The following is a 20,706-nucleotide window of genomic DNA, read 5'->3' as shown; positions in this document are numbered from 1 at the left end:
CAAGTTCAATTGTCCTAATTCACAAACAATAGTCATAATTAAGTAGTTCTTTGATGTAAGACTAAAGCCCATGCAGTTGTAATTTTACTAGTGTGAAGTTCAGCTGAGCTATTATACAACCTGACATTCACATTATTGTAATCTGATTTATGTATATTAAAAAATGTTTTTTCATTTTATTTCAGATATAATGTGTTTAACAAGTTCATTTGAGTGTAAACAAGTGTAATGAGATAGGTGTAGGTGAGTGTTATGGCCTGATGTGTGTTCAGGTGTGGTGTCTGCACTCTCCATATTTGCTCCCATCCAGGGCTTTAACATCATTTTGCACACCACCGAATACTAGAAGATTAGTTAAGTGGCTCCCCTGCCCTGTCTATTAGCAAACAAAGATAAAGGCAGCAGCGTCTGCTCAACGTCCTATGTCTGCTAAAATAGCTTAGAACATGGAGGAACAGCTTTTTGGATTCAACTGTAAGTGTTCATGTTTATTTTAAAACTGCATGGCTGCTTGTGTGTACTATGATGGAAGGCTGTGTGCATGTTTCTGGATAAAACTGCAGGGCTATGTGTATATTTGTGTGTATGGTGTGAGAATGTATGAATGTTTTTGTATAGTGCATATTGTGTGTCTGTTTCTGAGTAAAATGTAGGGCTTTGTGTTGTGTGTATAGTATATATGTTTGTGCATGTTTTTCTGTATAGGTCAAATTATGTCTAAGTTTAGTGCAGGGTTATAGCCTATTTGTGTGTAAAGTGCTGTGTTGTATGTATGTATGTTTGCAATAGTGTAGGACTATGTGTATGTTTGTATTTAAATCAAAGAATATGCTAGTTAGTATAACATATTTTATATTTATATTTTAGTGAAAGCGGTACCCACAATGGCAAAATGTCTCTCAACAAACTTGATAATATCTGCAGTTTATGAGCGCTTTACATTATTAAGTGATAGAAAACATTATGTGTGCCAATGTGTTTTTGAAGATGATGATGAAAAACAATTTGATGAAATTAGCAGTTTCAGTGGGTCTAACAAAAATGCACATACAAGAGCATCAAATTTGAAAAGACAGCGTTTTCATCCTAAAGTGTTAGAAGTTGTGAATGAGAAAGATATCCCATGTACCGTATTTTTTGCAGTATAAGACGCACTTTTTCTTCCCCAAAACTGGGGGGGGGAAAGTTAGTGAATCCTATACGACAAAGGTGTGATAAAATAACTAAAATAATATACTCACCCGATACCCGATCCTGCGTGTGTCTCTGGCTGCAGCAGCGTCTGCCTCCTCCTCTCTCTGGCAGCAGCACGTGTCTTCTCCTGTCTGTAAAGCAGAGCGAAAGAAGCCGGCACAGCGCCACCTGCTGTTCCCTGTCCTAACTGCCGTACAGTGGAAAAAAAACACAGAGTGATCAGAAGGGAATTATGAATGACACAGAGTGATCAGGAAGGGAATTTGAAAGGCATAGAGTGATCAGAAAGGGAATTTGAATGGAACATGAGTGATCAGAAGGGGAATACTGGTATGAATGGCACATGAGTGATCAGAAGGGGAATAATCTTTCAGAATCTTTTTTTCTAGATTTTCCTCCTTTAAAATTGGGTTACAGGTCTACAATTTAAAAAAAAAAATTTCATGAAAACCTGTAACACTTTTGGTACAGAAATCTAGACCTCAGTGTAACGCCCAGGTGGTTAGTTAGATTTGTTGATGAAAATAATAAAACAATAACACGAACCTTGGGAGTAAAGGACATACAGGCACATCACACCAGTGACTATCTTCGGAAGTTAGTGGAGAATGTTGTAGAAGATTTTGAAATGAAAAAGGAACAGATTCTATGTATTGTGACAGATAACGCTTCTAATATGTTGAGTACAATTGAGAAAATTAATAGATGAAGAAAGTGACAGATAGATATCAAGGATAGACGGTAATCCAAGTATTGGAAAAAGTGAAAGCTAAGAGAATAGTTACATTTTGGACAACATTGTTGAAGAAGAATGTAAGCGTACTACTATTCAACATATGCGTTGTGCTGTTCATACTCTGCAACTTGCAATAAGAGATGAATTGATCATGCAGCTACTCTAACTGGCAAATTGAGGTGTAAGGTGTAAGAGGAGTAATTGTTGCAGCCAGGGCCCCTAAAACAGATGCCATTTTGAAAAGACATGCAGGAAAAGGAGACATTTTGGATCAAACAACATGCTGGGGAAGCATTCTTTTAATGGTAAAGCGTTTGCTTGAACTAAAAGATTTTCGGACTGGACAATTATTAATATTATTATTAAACAGGATTTATATAGCGCTAACATATTACGCAGCGCTGTACAATAAATAGGGATTGCAAATGACAGACTAATACAGACAGTGATACAGGAGGAGAGGACCCTGCCCCGAAGAGCTTACAATCTAGTAGGTGAGGGAATTTCACACACAATAGGATGGGAAATATGTAGTGGTGGGAAGTAGTGGTGGTTTCAATTGACAGAAGAAGACGGGTAGGCAAGTTTGAAAAAATGGGTTTTGAGCGCTCTTTTAAATGAGCAGAAAGTAGGAGCAAGCTGAATAGGACGAGGAAGACCATTCCAGAGAGTTGGAGCAGCTCTAGAGAAGTCTTGTAACCGTGCGTGTGATGAGGTTATGAGTGAGGAAGTCATTAGTAGGTCATTGGAGGAGCGGAGAGAGCGGCAGGGGGAGTATTTTTTAACCATGTCAGAAATGTAAGTGGGACAATAACTGTGGAGGGATTTGAAGGCAAAGAACAGGAGCTTAAAGTTGATTCTAAGGTGAAATGGAAGCCAATGGAGAGAACTACAAAGAGATGCAGCGGAAGAGGAGCGGAGGGAAGGATGGATGAGTCTGGCTGTAGCGTTCTTTGCATTTAACAGCTATTCTAGTCTACAACTATATTCCAAGTCTAATATATAAAATGTTTTAGGTTTTCCAGCTTTTGTTCATGTAGTTAAGCTTTGTTTTTGTTTTAAAACTACCAAAGAATGTGGTTCATATTTTTCAATTGGTAAAGTTCCTGATTTTTATGCATGCTATGCTACTACTTTATAGCCACTTGATAAAAATAAAACCTTATTGTTTTCATTTTTTGTCATTTGTTTAAACTGGCCAATACAGTAGTTAAATGGCATGAATGTTGCCTTCTTTCAATCAACCTGGAAAATACATTAGCATATTACAGGGTTTCTCATTTCATCTTCACACTTTTGCATTAAAACTTCACAAAAAATGTTCACCTTTGTTAAAAACTCCTTTTGCATTAAAACTTCACAAAAACATGTAGACCCCCTAATTATTCATAAATCAATACATTTATTATACAATTAAATACAATATTTTTACCATAAAAATTTTTCGCAAGAAACATTAAAAAAAAAATGTAATAATTATTAAATGATTTATTAATCATTATTGCTTTCTCCTCTTAGGTATTTAGGAAAAAAGCTAAACATTTTTGTATAAGTTGAGCAATCCTGCTTGTTTATTGTTAAAAATACACTATTGATGTTTTCTAGTAAAGCACCCAAATTAAAAAGCCTATTTCTTCTTACTACTTCTTTCCAATTAGATAACATGTTCTCAACAGGATTAAGAAATGGAGAGTATGGTGGTAAAAATAAGAGTTGGTGTCCCTTACTTTCAACCAAGCTCTTTACCTGGCTAGTTTTATGAAAGGGGACATTATCCATAGTTAGGATGGCATGCTAAACACTAATTTTACTAAAAAAACATTCAAACCCTCATTAAAATTGAGGAATGCTTCTTGATTAAATGCTCATGCTTGTGACTTAAAGTGGAGGGTCCCTTTTTATTCCTCACACAACAAATTGAATAATTTCTGGAACGCACTCCAGCCACAACATGCACCGACCTTTGCAAATAGGAGATCTTCCCCTTTTGGTTCTCATTGAGATGTTAAAACCTGCTTCATCAAGAAAGTAGATGTTTTTTTCCATCTTCCTTAGCTTCCTTAGATCAAGGATTTTGTTAGCATAGCTAAGCCTTTCTTGAAGAGAGTGGGAATCATTGCACTTTGCAGGAATTAAAGAATTTCTTTTTAATGACCTTTGGACTTTATCAATGCATCAATCTATTGTTGAAATCCTTCATTTTCCTTATTCTGGCTTATTCTGCAATTAACTTGTGTACCTCCTTCTTATGTGTTTCATCTATTTCAATTTCATTTGAATTTCTCAGAACTCCTCTTGGTAATTTTCCACTCTACCGGAAGATTCATAGGTCTTAAAATTTTTAGGTATGGTTGTACAAATACAACCCAAAACCATTGCTATCTGGGAGGCATCACCATTCAGTTAACTGTCAATCACTCTTTGACATTCTGCATTAATTAATTCTCTGGCCATAAGGATAAGTGCAATACTAAATATAAAGCTAATAACGTTGAAGATGAAAATAATCCCTGAAATAAAGATATTTAATTTTAAAATTATATAAAGTAAAAAACATAATTGACAAATCCTCAACTTATTTTCATATATTTTTAATAATGTTTCTTGAGAAAAACTTTTATGGTAAAAATATTGTTATATTTAATTTTATAATAAATGTATTGATTTATGAATAATTTGAGGGTCTAAATTTTTTGTGGTGTTTGAATGCAAAAGTATGAAAATAAAATGAGAAACCCTGTAAATACTGGAGACGGAAATGAAGGATTTACCTACCAACTCCACAACCCTGCATTCTGTAGTGCGCGTTGTATCCCCCCACCACACATTTTGTGGAGCGCGTTGTGTCCCCCCCCCACACATTCTGTCGAGCACATTTTGTCCCCCCCCGCCCACACACACACACATTCTGTGGAGCACATTGTGTCCCCCCCACACATATTCTGTGGAGCACATTGTGTCCCCCCCCCACACATATTCTGTGGAGCGTATTGTGTCCCCCCCACACACACATTCTGTGTCGCGCATTGTGCCCCCCCCACACACACATTCTGTGTCGCGCATTGTGCCCCCCACATTCTGTGGCCCGCATGCCCCCCCCCCCCCCCATTCTGTGGAGCACGTGGTCCTCCCTACATACATTCTGTGCAGCGTGTGGTCCCCCCACACACATTCTGTGGAGTGCATGCCCCCCACACACATTCTGCGGAGCGCAATAGTGGTGCACTCCATCACCTGCTCCTTTTTGTAAACCTCCATATCACCCTGCTAAACCAAGTGCATGTGATCATCTGTCTCAACCTTCCAGCTTTCTCCCCCTTTTTGAACCCTAAATCATCCTGAAAAATTACCGGTAGTTATGCACCCCATCACCTACTCCACATCATGTACCTATTCCCTTTTAATACACTATTATCAATCTGCAATACTAGTAGTTTGATAGTAGTACACCTTGGTACCCTTCTTTACCCCCCCGATCATCCTTCCTAAATCCCACAAAAAATAGCATTGCTATAAGTAATTTCAGTGTACCCCAACATCTGTCCCTTCCTGAACCCCCATAGCACACTGCAATACCAGTGCACCACACAACCTGTCTCACCCTTCCTGAAGCCCATACCACCCTGCAATTTTACCAGTGCACCCCATCACCTGTCTCTCTCCATCCTATACCCCCTATATCACCTCACAACAATAAGAGTGCACCCCATCACCTCTCACCCCCTCCTGTACCTCCATAGTACATAACAACAAAAGCAGTGACCCCATCACCTGTCTCACTCCCTCCTGTACCTATATTGCCTCACAATAGGAGTGCACCCCATCACCTGTCTCACCCCTCCTGTACCCCCATTTCACACGCATCTCCCCCTCCTGAATTCCTATATTATGTCAATTTTAGGAGCGCACTCCATCACCTGTCTCCCCTTTCTGTACCTCCATATTATTTTACAACAATAGGAGTGCATCCCATCACCTGTCTTACCCCCTCCTGTACCCCATATTACCCTGCAATAAAACCAGTATACAAAACACCTGTCTCCACATTTCCCCATTCCTCCATATTCCACAGAAACAATAACAGTTCACCCTACCCACCTGTCTGACACTTCCTCCCCCCCATATCCCTCAGCAATGTCAGTGCTCCCCATCAGGTCTCCCCCATATCCCCTACATAATACCAGTGCGCCCTATAATAAGAGTATGACACTGCAGAATTACCCCGCTAGCTTATAATATATAAATCACACAGACACATTCCTGTTTTGCTGTGTGAGACTGAGAATACATTTTCCCTGTCTCTCAGTTGGAGTTTCTCCGGGTTTCTAGGTTGATCAGTGAAGCCCCACCCACTTCCGGTTCTCTGTTGCCGTCACTTCCAGGTCCTTGTACTGGATGGGAACTAGCTGCTACCGCTTAGTTTGGGCCATCGAGTGTTTGTATCTTCTTCCTGTGTGCAAGCCATGAAGGAAGACAAGGAGAATACCAAACCCAAAGAAAGGAGAGGGGAACTGGCTGGTTTGGAGGATGGGGAAAAGGCTGAGAAGGTGAAGGAGAAAAAGGAAGTCATGAGCAAGGTGAGGAGGAGGCTGAGGCCTTGCTGCTCACAGGGTTAATAGGGTGACAGCTATCACTGAGCATAGCTTGGGGCAGTGATGTGACAGGAGCAGGGGGCACCACACAGGATGAGGCCATAATACAGACTTCCTAATACTTCTCAGAATGCACCATACATGACATCTGCTTGTCCTTTCCAGAGACAGACACATCAAGTCATTGCTGCTTGTTGTTTAGTAAAGAGAACCTGTCATTATTTGGACTATAAAATGTCTGCACATTATTAATAATATTATTAAACAGGATTTAAATAGCGCCAACATATTATGCAGCAATGTAGATTAGGGGTTGCAAATGACAGATGCCCAGAAGAGTTTACAATCTGGGGGATTTTATTCGTATTAATATTGAACATGCTTACCAAAAAAACATTTGTTTTAGTTACCTACAGTACATGCTGTACTCCAGCTCCTAGGTAACAATATCAGACACTGAGCCCTATGTTTAGGTTTATGTGTAGCTTTATTATAAAATCACACCAGGTGAAAAAAAGACCATATTTTAAAGAATGTCTGGCTGTTTTTTTTCTTTTTCCTTTAAAGGTGGTTGCTTGCAGGCTGATGCCACACATTTTTTTCAGGTGCTTCATGTAGTGATTGAAGCAGCACGGTGGCTCAGAAGTTAGCACTCTGGTCTTTGCTAGGTCCCAGGTTTGAATCTTGGCCAGGACACTATCTGCATGGAGTTTGCAGGTTCTCCCCGTGTTTGCGTGGGATTCCTCTGGATACTCTGGTTTCCTCCCACTTCCTGAAAACATGGAGTTGGGTTAATTGGCTTCCCCCTAATATTGACTTTAGAGTCTAATAATGACATATGACTATGGTACGGACATTAGATTGTGAGCCACTTTGAGGGACAGATAGTCACACGGCTATGGACTTTGTACAGCGCTGCGTAATATGATGGCACTATATAAATTTTAGCTAATAATAATTGGGGTTTGCTTCCCCATCCACTCCTATAGACTTAAACTGGAACCAAAGGTTATAGTACTAAAATGTGCTATATAGAACCCTATCAGGCTGCAGATATGGTAGCTGCATTAGTGGGGTTTTTTCTGTTTTCACAGAAAAAAAGTGATCCTAACACAAAGTTTGTGTGTACTGCACTGAAACCGCAGTTACAAGTTTACCACTTTCTTTGTTTTCCTATGTGTTTGAGATGAGAAGTGGTGGTGGGGTTTGTAGTCTTTATTTCTTGTTTGGATGGCAGTGTTGCTCCTTCATAGAAACAGTATTGTAAGTAAGCTTTGTCACCCAGGACAGGAAGTATATTTCTGGCAGGATCAGCACGTAAAAATAAAGGAAAAAAAGCTTTAAAAGGTAGCATATACAGCCATCTTCTCTAAGGACTGGGAAGGTGTAGTTTATAAAATGTTTATTTTAAATTTTACATACACAATAGATCAGTCTTTACTTTTTAACATGGGGAACCCTTGAAATAACTTTCATGTCTAGGGGGAACCCCTGCTATACATATTATAACCACTGCTCATGGTATATTAGTGGGAAGTATATCACCATTACAGATAGCCAAAAGATCATAGGTGTCACTTACACTGACCTGAGAGGTACAATGTGTTTATTGCCCTTTAGAATACAATAGTCAGGTTCTTGGACATTAGCTTCATAGCCATTACATTTTTCTGCGTGCCTAGAAACCACAAGTCTCATATGCGGGCTGTTCTGGTGCTTCATGTGTTCATGTGGCCTTCGAGTTCTTCTACATCAATGAATGCATTGGCTAAAAGTGATGGCGAAGTGGCATAGCTGAACAACTCTATGCTTATGCCTCAGCCTAAGGTTGGAGTCCCTAGAGATAGTAAATAGTGATAGTTTGCACATGGTAATGCAGTTGGCATCTCCTTTAGGACATTGTGAGCATTGTATTTGCTTGTCTATTTGTTTTTTTTTATCGCTCATAGAAGAAAAAACACTCATAAACAACTCCTAAGCTTGTCAGGAAGCCCTCAAAACAGCATTATTAATGGTACTATGTCCCACTTTCTTCTGGATCTAATGAGCTTGTATCAATGTCTAAGAGATATATATATATATATATATTATTTTTTTTTTTTTTTTTTTTTTTGCCAGTTCTGCCAGAGTACTGTTATCCTTTATTTGTAATCACTTCAATATTTCTAACTGGAAAACACAGGTTGTTTCAATCTCCAGCAGGAAAAGCTAGTTCTGTACTGTGAACAGTCTGATCCCATATTTCTTCAGAATTTTGCAATCCTGGTAAAGCTCAGGATTTCCATGGCCTTTTGTCACTTTTATCAACTTGAATTTCCTTTTTTTTACAGGTAGTAATTCGTCGCTTGCCACCAAGTCTTACCAAAGAACAACTGGAAGAGCATCTGCAGCCTCTGCCAGACCATGATTACTTTGAATTTTTTGCAAATGACTGCAGGTAATATACTAAATATAGGTTTTTATATCTTATTTTGACGTTTCTCAACCTTTCTTTAATATGGAGGAATCCCTTGAAACAACTTTCAGGTCTTCAGGAAACCCCTACTACAATATTGTGGGGGTCAGTAGGAAGAATGCCTCCTACAGTGCTTACCAGTGAAAAGAATGCCACCTTTACAGAGCCAAAAAAATCAAAGGTGTCATGGGAGCACAGAGCCTCCCAGGATACCTACGTCACGCATCCTTGGCTCTGGCGCATGATCTTGGCATGCACAGAAGGGGCATTTTTTCCACCAAGGGGAAAGAGATGTCTATCTCACACATGCGAAGTGAGATTGGCTCTTTTTTTATTTTCCTCCCCTTAACAGCAGCTACATCACCCGATCTCACACCCGCACTGTGTGAGATCAGGTAACGTAACTAGAAGACAAAAAAAAGACAGTAGATGGCGGTGCCCAGCACTTCCTCCACGCTGGGACGAAGAGAAATTCCAGGATGAGGATGACGCAAGTTCAGATCGTGAGAACGACCAGCGCCATTGAGGGATCAGTGGAATTAAAGGTATGTGTATTTTTATTTTTAAATAAAATGTTTGCCACATTCACTGTTCCATTAATATGACACAAGGATTCTGTAAACAGTGTCTTAGCTAGGAAATGTCTTTTTAAGCTGTATTGCCTTTCTATAACACAAAGTTGGCTGATATACATCTCCAAACCTTTATCCATTTCTAACAGTTCTTCATGGTAGCCCTCGACCTTTGGAAGCTACTGTTGTGATTTTTCTAGAATTTAAACAATGTAAATCTCTCCTGTAACTGAAACGTTTGTGTTTTGTTCACAGCCTATTTCCTCATATGTACTCAAGGGCATATATTAATTTTAAAAGTGAAGAGGACATCATGTTGTTCAGAGATCGTTTTGATGGCTACGTGTTCATTGATCACAGAGGTGATATTTATTTTGTTTGTGTCTTACACTTATAATCGAAATGTCTCTAAAAGAGGAGTCGCATAATTGATTTGTTTTTGTTACAGGTCAGGAATATCCAGCAATTGTGGAGTTTGCACCTTTTCAAAAAGTGGCTAAAAAGAAAAGCAAGAAAAAAGATTCCAAGACTGGAACTATAGAGGATGGTATGGTTGTGCTTGATGATGATTGATCAATCAGTCCTCCAAAATAAAGAAATTGTACTAATATATAATGTGTGTACTTGTGTGTGAACCAAATAGATCATTAGTTAAAGGGTTCAGTTTTCTTTAAGTATAAAACCTGTTGGTCAAGTGTTAAAACAAAACTCTATGTTTAGTCTTGTAAACGTATTTGTATTGGAGTGTAAGGCTATGTGCATAGATTTTTGTTGTTTTGTGATCTTTCACAATCCTTTCCAATGACAAAACACTGAAAGATGCGTGAACGAGCAATGTATATACAACGGTCGTTCATGGATCTGCCAGGATGGCGCCATGAGCGACGTTGGATGATAGCTGTACACACGTCAGATTCTCGTCTGATACTAGCCCTGAGGCCATCATAATCGATCGAGAATCATCTGATGTATGTGTGCAGCCTAAGTTACAAGCAAGCTTTCTCGGGTCATAAACTATATTTAGTATCTCACCCACAGCATCTCATAGCAAATTAATTGGAAAGGCAATAAGCAGTTCAAGACCACCCGCTGTAAAATATTCAAGTTCTACTTCTTTAAAAAGTGCAAGGTGGTAGCCACCTAGAGCTGGACAGTGACTTATTATCCCCCTGTGCATGCCAACATGCCTTTATTAGGTTGTGAAGCTTTTAAAACTTCTAGTAGTGTATGGGAATGTTATGGTTGAGATACACTTTTACATCATATGTTGATTTTCTATGTTCTCTAACACAACTAGCTGTTAGTAGATGTCCAAAAAGCTGATCAAATGCATATTGAATATAATACATTTGCATGTAAACATCTGGTTACTGCATGGAACTTGTACATGTGGGATGTAATACTTTCTTAAAGTCTGCCAGGATCCTGACATTTTCAGAAGGGTAATTATCCTGGTTTCCTGCTGCACTTACCATTTCCTCCTGACAACATCCATGTCTCCATTGTACCCTGTAATGAGTGATTATCAGAGGAATGAAGCAGTTAGAGCTGTAGCAGAAACCGAACTTGTCACTTGTTAAGACCTTGGTAGAATTTTTCTCAGAATGGTAGTGGCATTGATTGGTATGGGCATCAGGAAAGATCAGTATGTACAGATATTTATTAAAATAAACTATTTGTGTAGTTATAGCTGTATACTATAGTGTCCTGACCACTTTGAATATGAGCTCTTGGCAAAAACAGGTTTATCTTTAAAGTTGTTTCTTATCTTGCTGTAGTACTTGAGAATTTTCTCTGCTTGCCCCAGTTTTCATCAATCCTAGATAAAAGTCAGAATTTCCAGTCTTCCAAAGATTTAAATGCATTGGGGGACTGGTTGTATCAATGTTCTCATTTCACTATGTAGTTTAAAGCTGGTAGTGGGCTGTATTGGAAAAGGCAGTCTTTGTTGTCCGGACGACTTGGAACTGTCCACATTTACTGCTCTGCACAGCTCTCTCAGCTGTGCAGGGGACACTAAACAAGTAGAGCACTGCCAGCCTGTTCACACAATTCTATTTTTATATGAACTTTTGATTAAGAGTTAACAAGAGTTTAGGTCCTAAGAATATATATAAATGTATTGAAATTGTTCTGTATTTTAAAGATCCAGAATACAAAAAGTTTCTAGACTCCTACAATCTGGATGAAGAAAAGCCAACTTCAACCCCGGAAACTTTGCTGGAGGAAATAGAGGCACGGAATAAAGAGATGATAGGTACTATACAATTAACTATTTGTAAGCAATTTGTATGCAAATTTGTCCAAAAGCTATGTTTGATTTTGTTTACACAAATTTCATTTCAAAAGAACCAATAAATGTATACAGAGATGTGTTTTTTAATATGCAGTGCAGAATCCTGTGGGGTCAATATTGTGATCATTAGTTACAGTGGGGCTTGGAAATAATGCTTTTGTTATCATACATATATGCATGCTCTTTGTTAGGGGTTTTCTATATCTTTCATAGAATGCTAGTTTCAACCCAAAAACTCTTAAATATGGTAGGACTCTTTTGGGCTATTTAGACGCAACAGCCTTCTGCCGGAGATGCGCACAAATTAATGTGTGCGCTAGGCCATGATCCAGTTCACCCTTCACTTACATGAATAATTAAACATCCAGTCTGCAGACTGAAAGGGATGATGACATGCTCAACCAGGATGTAACAAATTTTGTTGCCCCATACTTAAATCAATGTCTAAGCTTTTAAGACTCTAAGGTCAAGATGTTCAAATACATTATTTGAATAGTATTCAGCTGTTTTGTATACATGAAATATTATTCCTTTATATATACATCTTAATGTTTATTTCTGCTCTTTGCTGCTGTATAAGGCCAACATTCCTTGTGTGATCATAAATGTCATGACGTCTTTTCTTAATCTTCTAAACAATTTTTCTTTACCTTCCAGCCAAGAAGACTACTCCCCTGTTAAGCTTTTTAAAAAATAGACAGGTATGATTATCTGACCCCATTTACCGGTCTCTTCATATTTGTGCTAAATGTTTGAATGTGATTTGCGTTCTTTGCCTGTAGGGTGTCAAAGCAGACCTATAGTAAAACAGGTCTATAGGTTACCCATGCTGCTGTTATTAAACAAGCATCTTATTCTCAGAGATGCTTGCCTATTTATTGTAGAAGGTTTTCCCAGAGTCCAGCTGCCCAACTGTTATTTTCACTTTTTTAGCTCCTGTGAAGTAAAGGACTGTTCTAGCCAACCTATGCCTTTGCCTTACAATGGCTCAGTAATAACTATCATATTGCAACACTAAAACAAAAAGAAACTTTTAAAAGAAAAACGATTCTAATACAATTTTGAACGCACTGTTTCAGAGACTAAGAGATGAAAAGCGTGAAGAAAGGAGGAGGAGAGAGTTGGAGCGAAAAAGACAACGTGAAGAGGAAAGAAGGAAGTGGAAAGAGGATGAAAGAAGGAAAAGGAAGGATGCAGAAAAACAAAAGAAGTATGAAAAAGCTCCAGATAAGGAATCTGAAAGATCAAAAGATGAGCCTAAAATTAAGGTATTTCGTTCACAGCTTACATCTGTTGTCCTTTCAAAATGTCTTTTAAATTTCTTCTTTTTACTAGAAATATGAATATATATAAAATTATCAATGTTGTTGTTGGGGTTTCAAGAGTGTCAGAATAATTCGAAAAGATAAATCAATGATTTGTTTGCTGTATTGTTTTTTTTAATAAGTAAATGTTTCTTTATTTCAAAGCTGCTTAGGAAACCTGAAAAAGATGAAGAGCAAGAATTGGAAAAGAAGTTTAAGACCAAAAAACCAGAGAGAGACACTGTGCGGGAGGATCGCAGCTCTGCAGGAAAGAGACTGGATGGTGACCACGGGGAGGAGAAGGCCAAAAGGTATGGTGCTTTTTACAGCTAAAGACATAAGTTTGCCTCTGAATACATTAGTTTTACTTAATAATAGACACATACATTTTATCTGCATTAACGTCCAGGCCAAGTGTCAGGGCAATGCTTTTTGTGCATTAGGGAATTGAAAGCTTTTCTAGATGGATGTGCTTAGTTCAGGTTTGACTATCTTTGACTTTTTCTCGTTGTGGTATTGACTTTGTAAACTAAGGTGTTCATATTATAGTCTTTGGATACTGAGAAATATATTTTCTTTGTAAAACTGGGACTCTGCTAGATAAAAAATATACTACTGTGTTTTTTGTTCTTTTGTATATTTAGATGTGAAGACGAATATGTAAAAGATTACAGAGAAAAGGAATACAGAGACAAAGATTACAGAGAAAAGGAATACAGAGACAAAGATTATGAGCAAGAACGACGTGCAAGAAGAGAAAAAGAGAAGCACCAGTATGAAGAAGATCGCAGAAAGCAAAGGGATCGATATGAAAAAGATAGATGTTTCAGGAGAAGAGAGGATGACTACAGGAAGGAAAGGGAAGCAGTCAGAGATAGGCCAAGGAAGGAAGCTAGTGAAATTCATCAAACTGCTGATAAAACGGAGCGCCAATCCCGAGAGGAGAAGAAAGAAGATGCAGCTAAAAGAGATCGGATAAGGAACAAGGTGAGACTACCTATTACGTCACATTAAACTTCTTTTTTTTTTTTTTTTTAAACGGTTGCAACATTTCACGTGGAAATTATTAGTTTATAATATGGATATTGTTACATTCTTGCATTGATTTGCAATGTAACCTCGTTAGCAGCAGTAATATTAAGTTTTAACCACAGACTGTGACTTTCTGTCCCATAGATCATATTGGATTAACTCTGGGCGGAGATAAAAGGCAGTTTGTCTACAGTCCTTTGATACTTGCATTAAATAACGTCTTCATAATATTGTCATTACTGAAATATTAGCACTGTGGTATATACAGTTAGGTCCATAAATATTTGGACAGAGATAAGTTTTTCTAATTGTGGTTCTGTACATTACCACAATTAATTTTAAATGAAACAACTCAGATGCAGTTGACTGCAGACTTTCAGCTTAAATTCAGTGGGTTGAACAAAAAAAATTGCACAAAAATGTGAGGAACTAAAGCCTTTTTTTTTACACAATCACTTCATTTCAGAGGCTTAAAAGTAATTGAACAATTGACTCAAAGCCTATTTCATGGGCTTGTGTGGGCAATTCCTTCGTTATGTCATTATCAATTAAGCAGATAAAAGTCCTGGAGTTGATTTGAGGGGTGGGTGCTTGTATGTGGAAGATTTTGCTGTGAACAGACAACGTGCGGTCAAAGGAGCTCTCCATGCAGGTGAAACAAGCCATCCTTAAGCTGCAAAAACAAAAAAACCCATCTGAGAATTTGATTCAATATTAGGAGTGGCAAAATCTACAGTTTGGTACATCATGAGAAAGAAACAAAGCACTGGTGAACTCAGCAACGCCAAAAGACCTGGACGTCCACGGAAGACAACAGTGGTGGATGATTGCAGAATTTTTTCCATGGTGAAGAGAAACCCCTTCACAACAGCCAACCAAGTGAACAACACTCTCCAGGAAGTAGGCGTATCGATATCCAAGTCTACTATAAAGAGAAACACAGAGGGTGCACTTCAAGGTGCAAGACACTCCTAAGCCTCAAGAATAGAAAGGCTAGATTGGACTTTACTCAAAAACATCTAAAAAAGCCAGCACAGTTCTGGAAAAACATTCTTTGGACAGATGAAACTAAGTTCAATCTTTACCAGAATAATGGCAAGAAAAAAGTATGGAGAAGGCATGGAACAGCTCATGATCCAAGGCTTACCACATCATCTGTAAAACATGACGAAGGCAGTGTGATGCCTTGGGCGTGCATGGCTGCCAGTGGCACTGGGACACTAATGTTGGACACTAAAACGGTGATGTGACACAGGACGAAAGCAGCCAAATGAATTCTGAGGTGTTAAGAGACGTACTGTCTGCTCAAATCCACATAAATGCAGTCATGCATTGTCATGTTACACATGCATGGTTTGCCTTTCATTATATGTGTCCCTTCTCTCTTCCCATAGCTTCTGCTTAGTCTCTTGTCTCCTCCCCTCTTCTTCATTCTGTCATCTACTCTCATCTCAGTTGCATGCTCCTGTTAGCTGCTCACAGCATGATTTTTTGACCTATCCATCTGTTCATCGGTGTATGATCTGCACAGTTTGGAATAAACTTCTTCAAGATCTACAAGGTGTCCTTTGGATTGAGTCACTGTCAGCCTATTCGCCCAAGACTGCAGTTATAGCCATCTCATCACAACTGTAAGTTATCGAGATCACACTGTAGGGTTTAGTCTGAAGAGGCAGAACATGCATTGATTGGGAGGCATTTCATAAGACAGATGGACAATGACCCAAAACATGGAGGCAAAGCAACCCAGGAGTTTATTAAAGCAATGAAGTGCATTATTTTTGAATGGCCAAGTCAGTCACCTGATCTGAACCCAATTGAGCATGCATTTCACTCGTTGAACCAAACTTCGGACAGAAAGGCCCACAAACAAACAAACAGCAAGTGAAAGCCGCTACAGTAAAGGCCTGGCAGAGTATTAAAAAGGAGGAAACCCAGCATCTGGTGATGTCAATGAGTTGAATACTACAGGCTGTACTACAGTTTTCAACCAAGTATTAGAAATTAACATTTTATTTTTAGCTTTTTAATTTGTCCAATTACTTTTGAGCCCCTGAAATGAAGTAATTATTTCTACTAAAATAAAAGCTGAAAGTCTGCAGTTCAACTGCTTTTCATTTAAAACTAATTGTGGTAATGTACAGAACCAAAATTAGAAAAAAGTTGTCTCTGTCCAAATATTTATGGACCTAACTGTATAACAGGTATATTTTATATAAGCGTGTTTGTGGGCTTTTGTTATCATGAATATTGTGTTTGAAATTGTAGGATCGCCCAGCAATGCAGTTGTACCAACCAGGGGCGAGGAGCAGAAGCCGTCTGACACAATGTGACGAGAGTCCAGCCAAATCCAGTGATCCACCTGAAAAAAAAACGGAGGGTGAAACCAGTGATCAGCACAAAGGCGAGTAGGGAGCTGGAAGATGTGGAGTGTCCTGCCCGTCATGACAACCAAAGAAAAAAAAACTCTGCAATCCAGAAGTGCCTTCACAGAGAAGGATTTAGGAGCAGGCAGGAGAGGTGTCCAGAGACAGAGGGACATCTTTGAAGGGTTGCAAATGCAGTTTGGCTAAGAATCCACCATGGATTTTTATAGCAAAAATACTGCTGACAGAATGTTTAGTCCTTAGTGCTGTAGTGGTGATGGTAAGAGAGCATGGTTGAAATCTTCAGTTTACAATATCTTGTTTCGTGGCCTTATTGAACCATGAGTCCTCCATTCCTGTACTGTCAGAAGGTTATGACAGAAGAGTATTTTTGAATGATATTTCAGCCCAGTATTACATAGGCTGTTTTCATAGAGCTTGCCCTGTATTTCAGTTTTGCAGTGTAGGTGTTGAAGATATTTGCTTTGTATTCCTTTCTGGAGCCCAAAATATTTGCTGCTGTACTATGCTGAAAAGACTCAGAATGATGCTGTAATTTTTGGTTTTCTGAATTATTTTCATACAGATCTTTATTATAACAGATGTCTAAGTTTGCAGATTCTCAGACATATGACTGCTTATTTTATTCTGTCTGGAGCATATAAAGAATTAATTATCCTCTCAAGGTAATGTAACCTAATTGTTTTCTTAATTTTTTTCTATCAAAAATAAAAGAATACTTTCACTGAAAACTTGTTTTCTTCCTTTGTATATATATTTATAGAGAAACTGAAATATAATGTGTTTGCCATTTCGAAATTAATCAAAGGGAAACTTTTTTTTTTTTCTCATTCATTCTGTACTTGTGTTAAACAGAAGAAAAAACGTCTTCACACTCTGGCACTGTTCCCGTTTTCTGCCTCTAGTGGTCCTCCTTGAGCAGATTGTCATTCTACCTATCTCCTTGAGTCTGCTGTTTAGTTTAACTGGCCCTCTAGATGATGGGTGATTTCATAAGTTCTCTTACTGAGCAAGACTCGCACATCATTATGTTAGTGCTGCTCAGTCACGGGGGAATGCTTGCCTCCAGTGGAGGAGCAGATACCAGGGACCTCACTGAATTGGAATAAAATAAACAGGACTGTGGAGTCAGTACAAAAAGCCTTCGATTCTGACTCCTCGTTTTATGGTACCACAGACTCAGACTCCTCTAATTTAAATATGCTGATGTTTGCTAATGTTCCATGTTGAATAAAACACAACATACACAGCAATTCATGACTACCAAAGCTCAGTCATTGTAAAGTTATATGAAGATGGGATCTGCTTTTGGAAACAAGAACTCCTGACCAGGAAGCTGACACTCTACCCTATTGACCAGCCTGTAATTGCCAGCATATAAACTAGGAAAGTTCACACCTAAGTTAAGTAGAAGTAAGTTAAGTAAAAACACAATAAAGAATGTATTTATTATTTTTATCTAGAGGCCATCAATTTTTAAGTACTTACAAATATGAGGATCAGGAACAACCTTACTACTTCAAAAACATAAATTACATCATTTGTGGCTTGAAAACCAAATTAACTAAAAAACAATTGTAAAACCTAAAACAGCAAAAACCTATTTAAACTTGGCATAAAGCTGTGAAATAATTGGTAAATAAAAACAGACACCTTTGCTTTCTCGCAACACTGTGTTCATGGGACGTATATATGTAGAATGTGGAATCATTTAAATCAACAAGAAGCAAACTTTTCACAAATCAATTTTTTTTTTTTTTTTCATGAGGTAAGTAAAATCCAGATTACAAAAATGTATACATTTTAGGCTGCACAATAACTCAGATAAACTTCATACTAGTGACAACTCTGCAGTGGGCTTCTTTAATACAGCAGTTACTACTTTATCAAAACTGTTATCCGTGACATTTTTACATCCTGTGTGATTTCAGAGCAACTTTTTAATTAGAGTCAGAGATGGTCGATTTTTTTAAATAAAGTCTCTAATTTATTTGATGCACTACACAGTTCAAAATCAGCCCTGAATTTGGAGAGTGGGTAGGTTGTGTCCACAGACACAACCCACCCACCACCCTGAGCCTGCGATTTATACAGTAGACAATGTCTGCGGCTCTGGCCGATGCAGGAGAAGGACCCTTTTGGGGTGGGGGGGTGCACCGGCCATGGCTGTGGACCACCAAGATTTTCTCGCAGACCACCGGTTGGTGACCGCTGCTTGGTTGCAACTGTAATACCCCCGTGACCCCGCAGGTACCTAGGTAAAATCCACTAGATCCTGGTTAACTGATTGGTACTTTAAACTTCATTTAAAAAAAAATTGAGAACAAAAAAGTTCTCTTCTAACACACTTAGGTCTCTCTGACATTGCCTCAAACATTCTTTGATGGGAATCGATTACCATTATTGAAACCAAAAGGGAATGTTTGAGGGAATGTCTGATTCCCGGTTATATAAAAGTCCCTAAACCTGTACATCAAAAAATACATGTTTCTTCTGAATAAAGGATTTACATATGCCTGCACAGCTCAGTGTATAATTTTGGATTCTCTTCATCCTGGTCAATGAAGATAGATGACGTCAGAAGAAGACAGGACGTGATGTCAGTGCCAGTGAAGCCCACATATCACATAATAGAATCACTGATTTGGTGAATATGTCAGTGTTCACTGATTTTGTTTTTTTCTCATGAGTTTTCACTACATTAAAAAATAATCTGTCAACCAGAACTCTACAAATTTGCTTTAGATTGGACCAGTCAGAAACTGGAATTCATAAAAATGTAAATTTCCATACTAACCAGATCCTGTCTGTTAATGTCCTGTGCTGAGCATATGCTATAAATGTCATATAATAATAATAATAATAATAATATGTTAGAACTTACATCTGTGCCTTCCACTTGCCCTGTGACAATGCAGTCTCTGGGAGCCATGCTGTCAGCTAAAGTAACTAGAAACCAATAAGCATGGCTACTAACCATCACTATGACAAATAATCAGTAGTTGCATTGCTTTATTACTGACACACTAGCCAGCATCCACAATAAGGCAGAGTTTTGGGCATGTCAGCTGCATAATATCCATGTGGACCTGCTTTCTGATAGTGACAACTGTTTCCACAGCAATGTGGCAGCACAGCAGCTTGTAGTCAGAAGTGATAGTATGACAACTACAAGCAAAACTAGGAGCCATTTGTCACCTCTTAACAGGAAATCCCTGAACAAGAACTCCCACAGCAGGATCATTTGATAAAAACTCTGCAGATTAAAAAAAATAAAACAACATTAAAATAACCATTAGTGTTACATAACAGTTTAATAATTGGAAAATGCATACATCAGTGTTTCTCAACCCCAGATTTTCATGGTTTCTTCTAGAAATTGCTAGGGAGTTCCTTAAGCAATTTGTGCCTCTGAGGTCATTTACCACTGACACCAATAATCTTTTTTTCGCTTTGTAGGGGGGCATTGTAAGCTCCTGAGGGCAGGGTCCTCTTCTCCTCCTTTGCCCCTGTCTGTAACTGTCTGTCATTTACAACCCCTATTTAATTTACATTGCTGCGTATTATGTTAGTGCTATTTAAATCCTGTTTATTATTATTAATAATAATAATAATAATAAAAATCTTCCCAGTGGCCAACAATGTAAGATATATTCACCTAATTTGAACATCAAGCTAAGGCTGGGTCTACATGGACTTTTTTAAAAACGCATGTAAACGTTCCTATTGCCTTTATATGCATTTTATGCACTTTTATTGGCATTTTAAAGCTTGCCTTTAAAATGCTGGAAAACGCCTATGCTGCGTTTTCTCGCATTTTTTCACGTATGCATGGCGTTTTAACTCATTTGCAAATTAAGTGCCCAAGTTTTCCAGCATTTTCCAGCATTAACCCAGCGTTTTATTTTTTAAACATTGCAAGCATCGTTTAAGATAAATGTCATAAACGTGCCTCAAGGAAACTTCCTGATATAGATTAGCCCATTGTAATGCATTGGGATTTCAAACAAGGGCTTTAAAAGCCTTGGGTTAAAGGCTAGGGAGACAGTCCGTGTCGACTAAGCCTAATTAACAATAAACTGGAAAAATCCTAAACAATGGCAGAGGTTCCCGAGACCTGAAAGTTATATCAAGGCTT

General features: G+C 38.3%; 1 protein-coding gene across 1 annotated transcript; it reads left to right on the top strand.

Annotated features, from left to right (window-relative positions):
- Window positions 1-6,297: 6,297 nt before the first annotated feature.
- UPF3B (UPF3B regulator of nonsense mediated mRNA decay) lies at window positions 6,298-17,299 on the top strand. Its single transcript, XM_072430823.1, has 10 exons — window positions 6,298-6,507; window positions 8,853-8,959; window positions 9,805-9,911; window positions 9,998-10,096; window positions 11,696-11,806; window positions 12,503-12,546; window positions 12,925-13,113; window positions 13,315-13,460; window positions 13,794-14,136; window positions 16,450-17,299. Exons 1-10 carry the CDS (start codon window positions 6,394-6,396, stop codon window positions 16,591-16,593), a joined length of 1,404 nt encoding a protein of 467 aa, XP_072286924.1. The 5' UTR covers window positions 6,298-6,393; the 3' UTR covers window positions 16,594-17,299.
- The last annotated feature ends 3,407 nt before the right edge of the window (window positions 17,300-20,706 follow it).

This window comes from Pyxicephalus adspersus, chromosome Z (assembly GCF_032062135.1).
Source record: "Pyxicephalus adspersus chromosome Z, UCB_Pads_2.0, whole genome shotgun sequence".
Taxonomy (NCBI): Eukaryota; Metazoa; Chordata; class Amphibia; order Anura; family Pyxicephalidae; genus Pyxicephalus; species Pyxicephalus adspersus.
The sequence above is the reverse complement of the archived record's forward strand: the minus strand, read 5'-3'. Positions and strand labels throughout refer to the sequence as shown.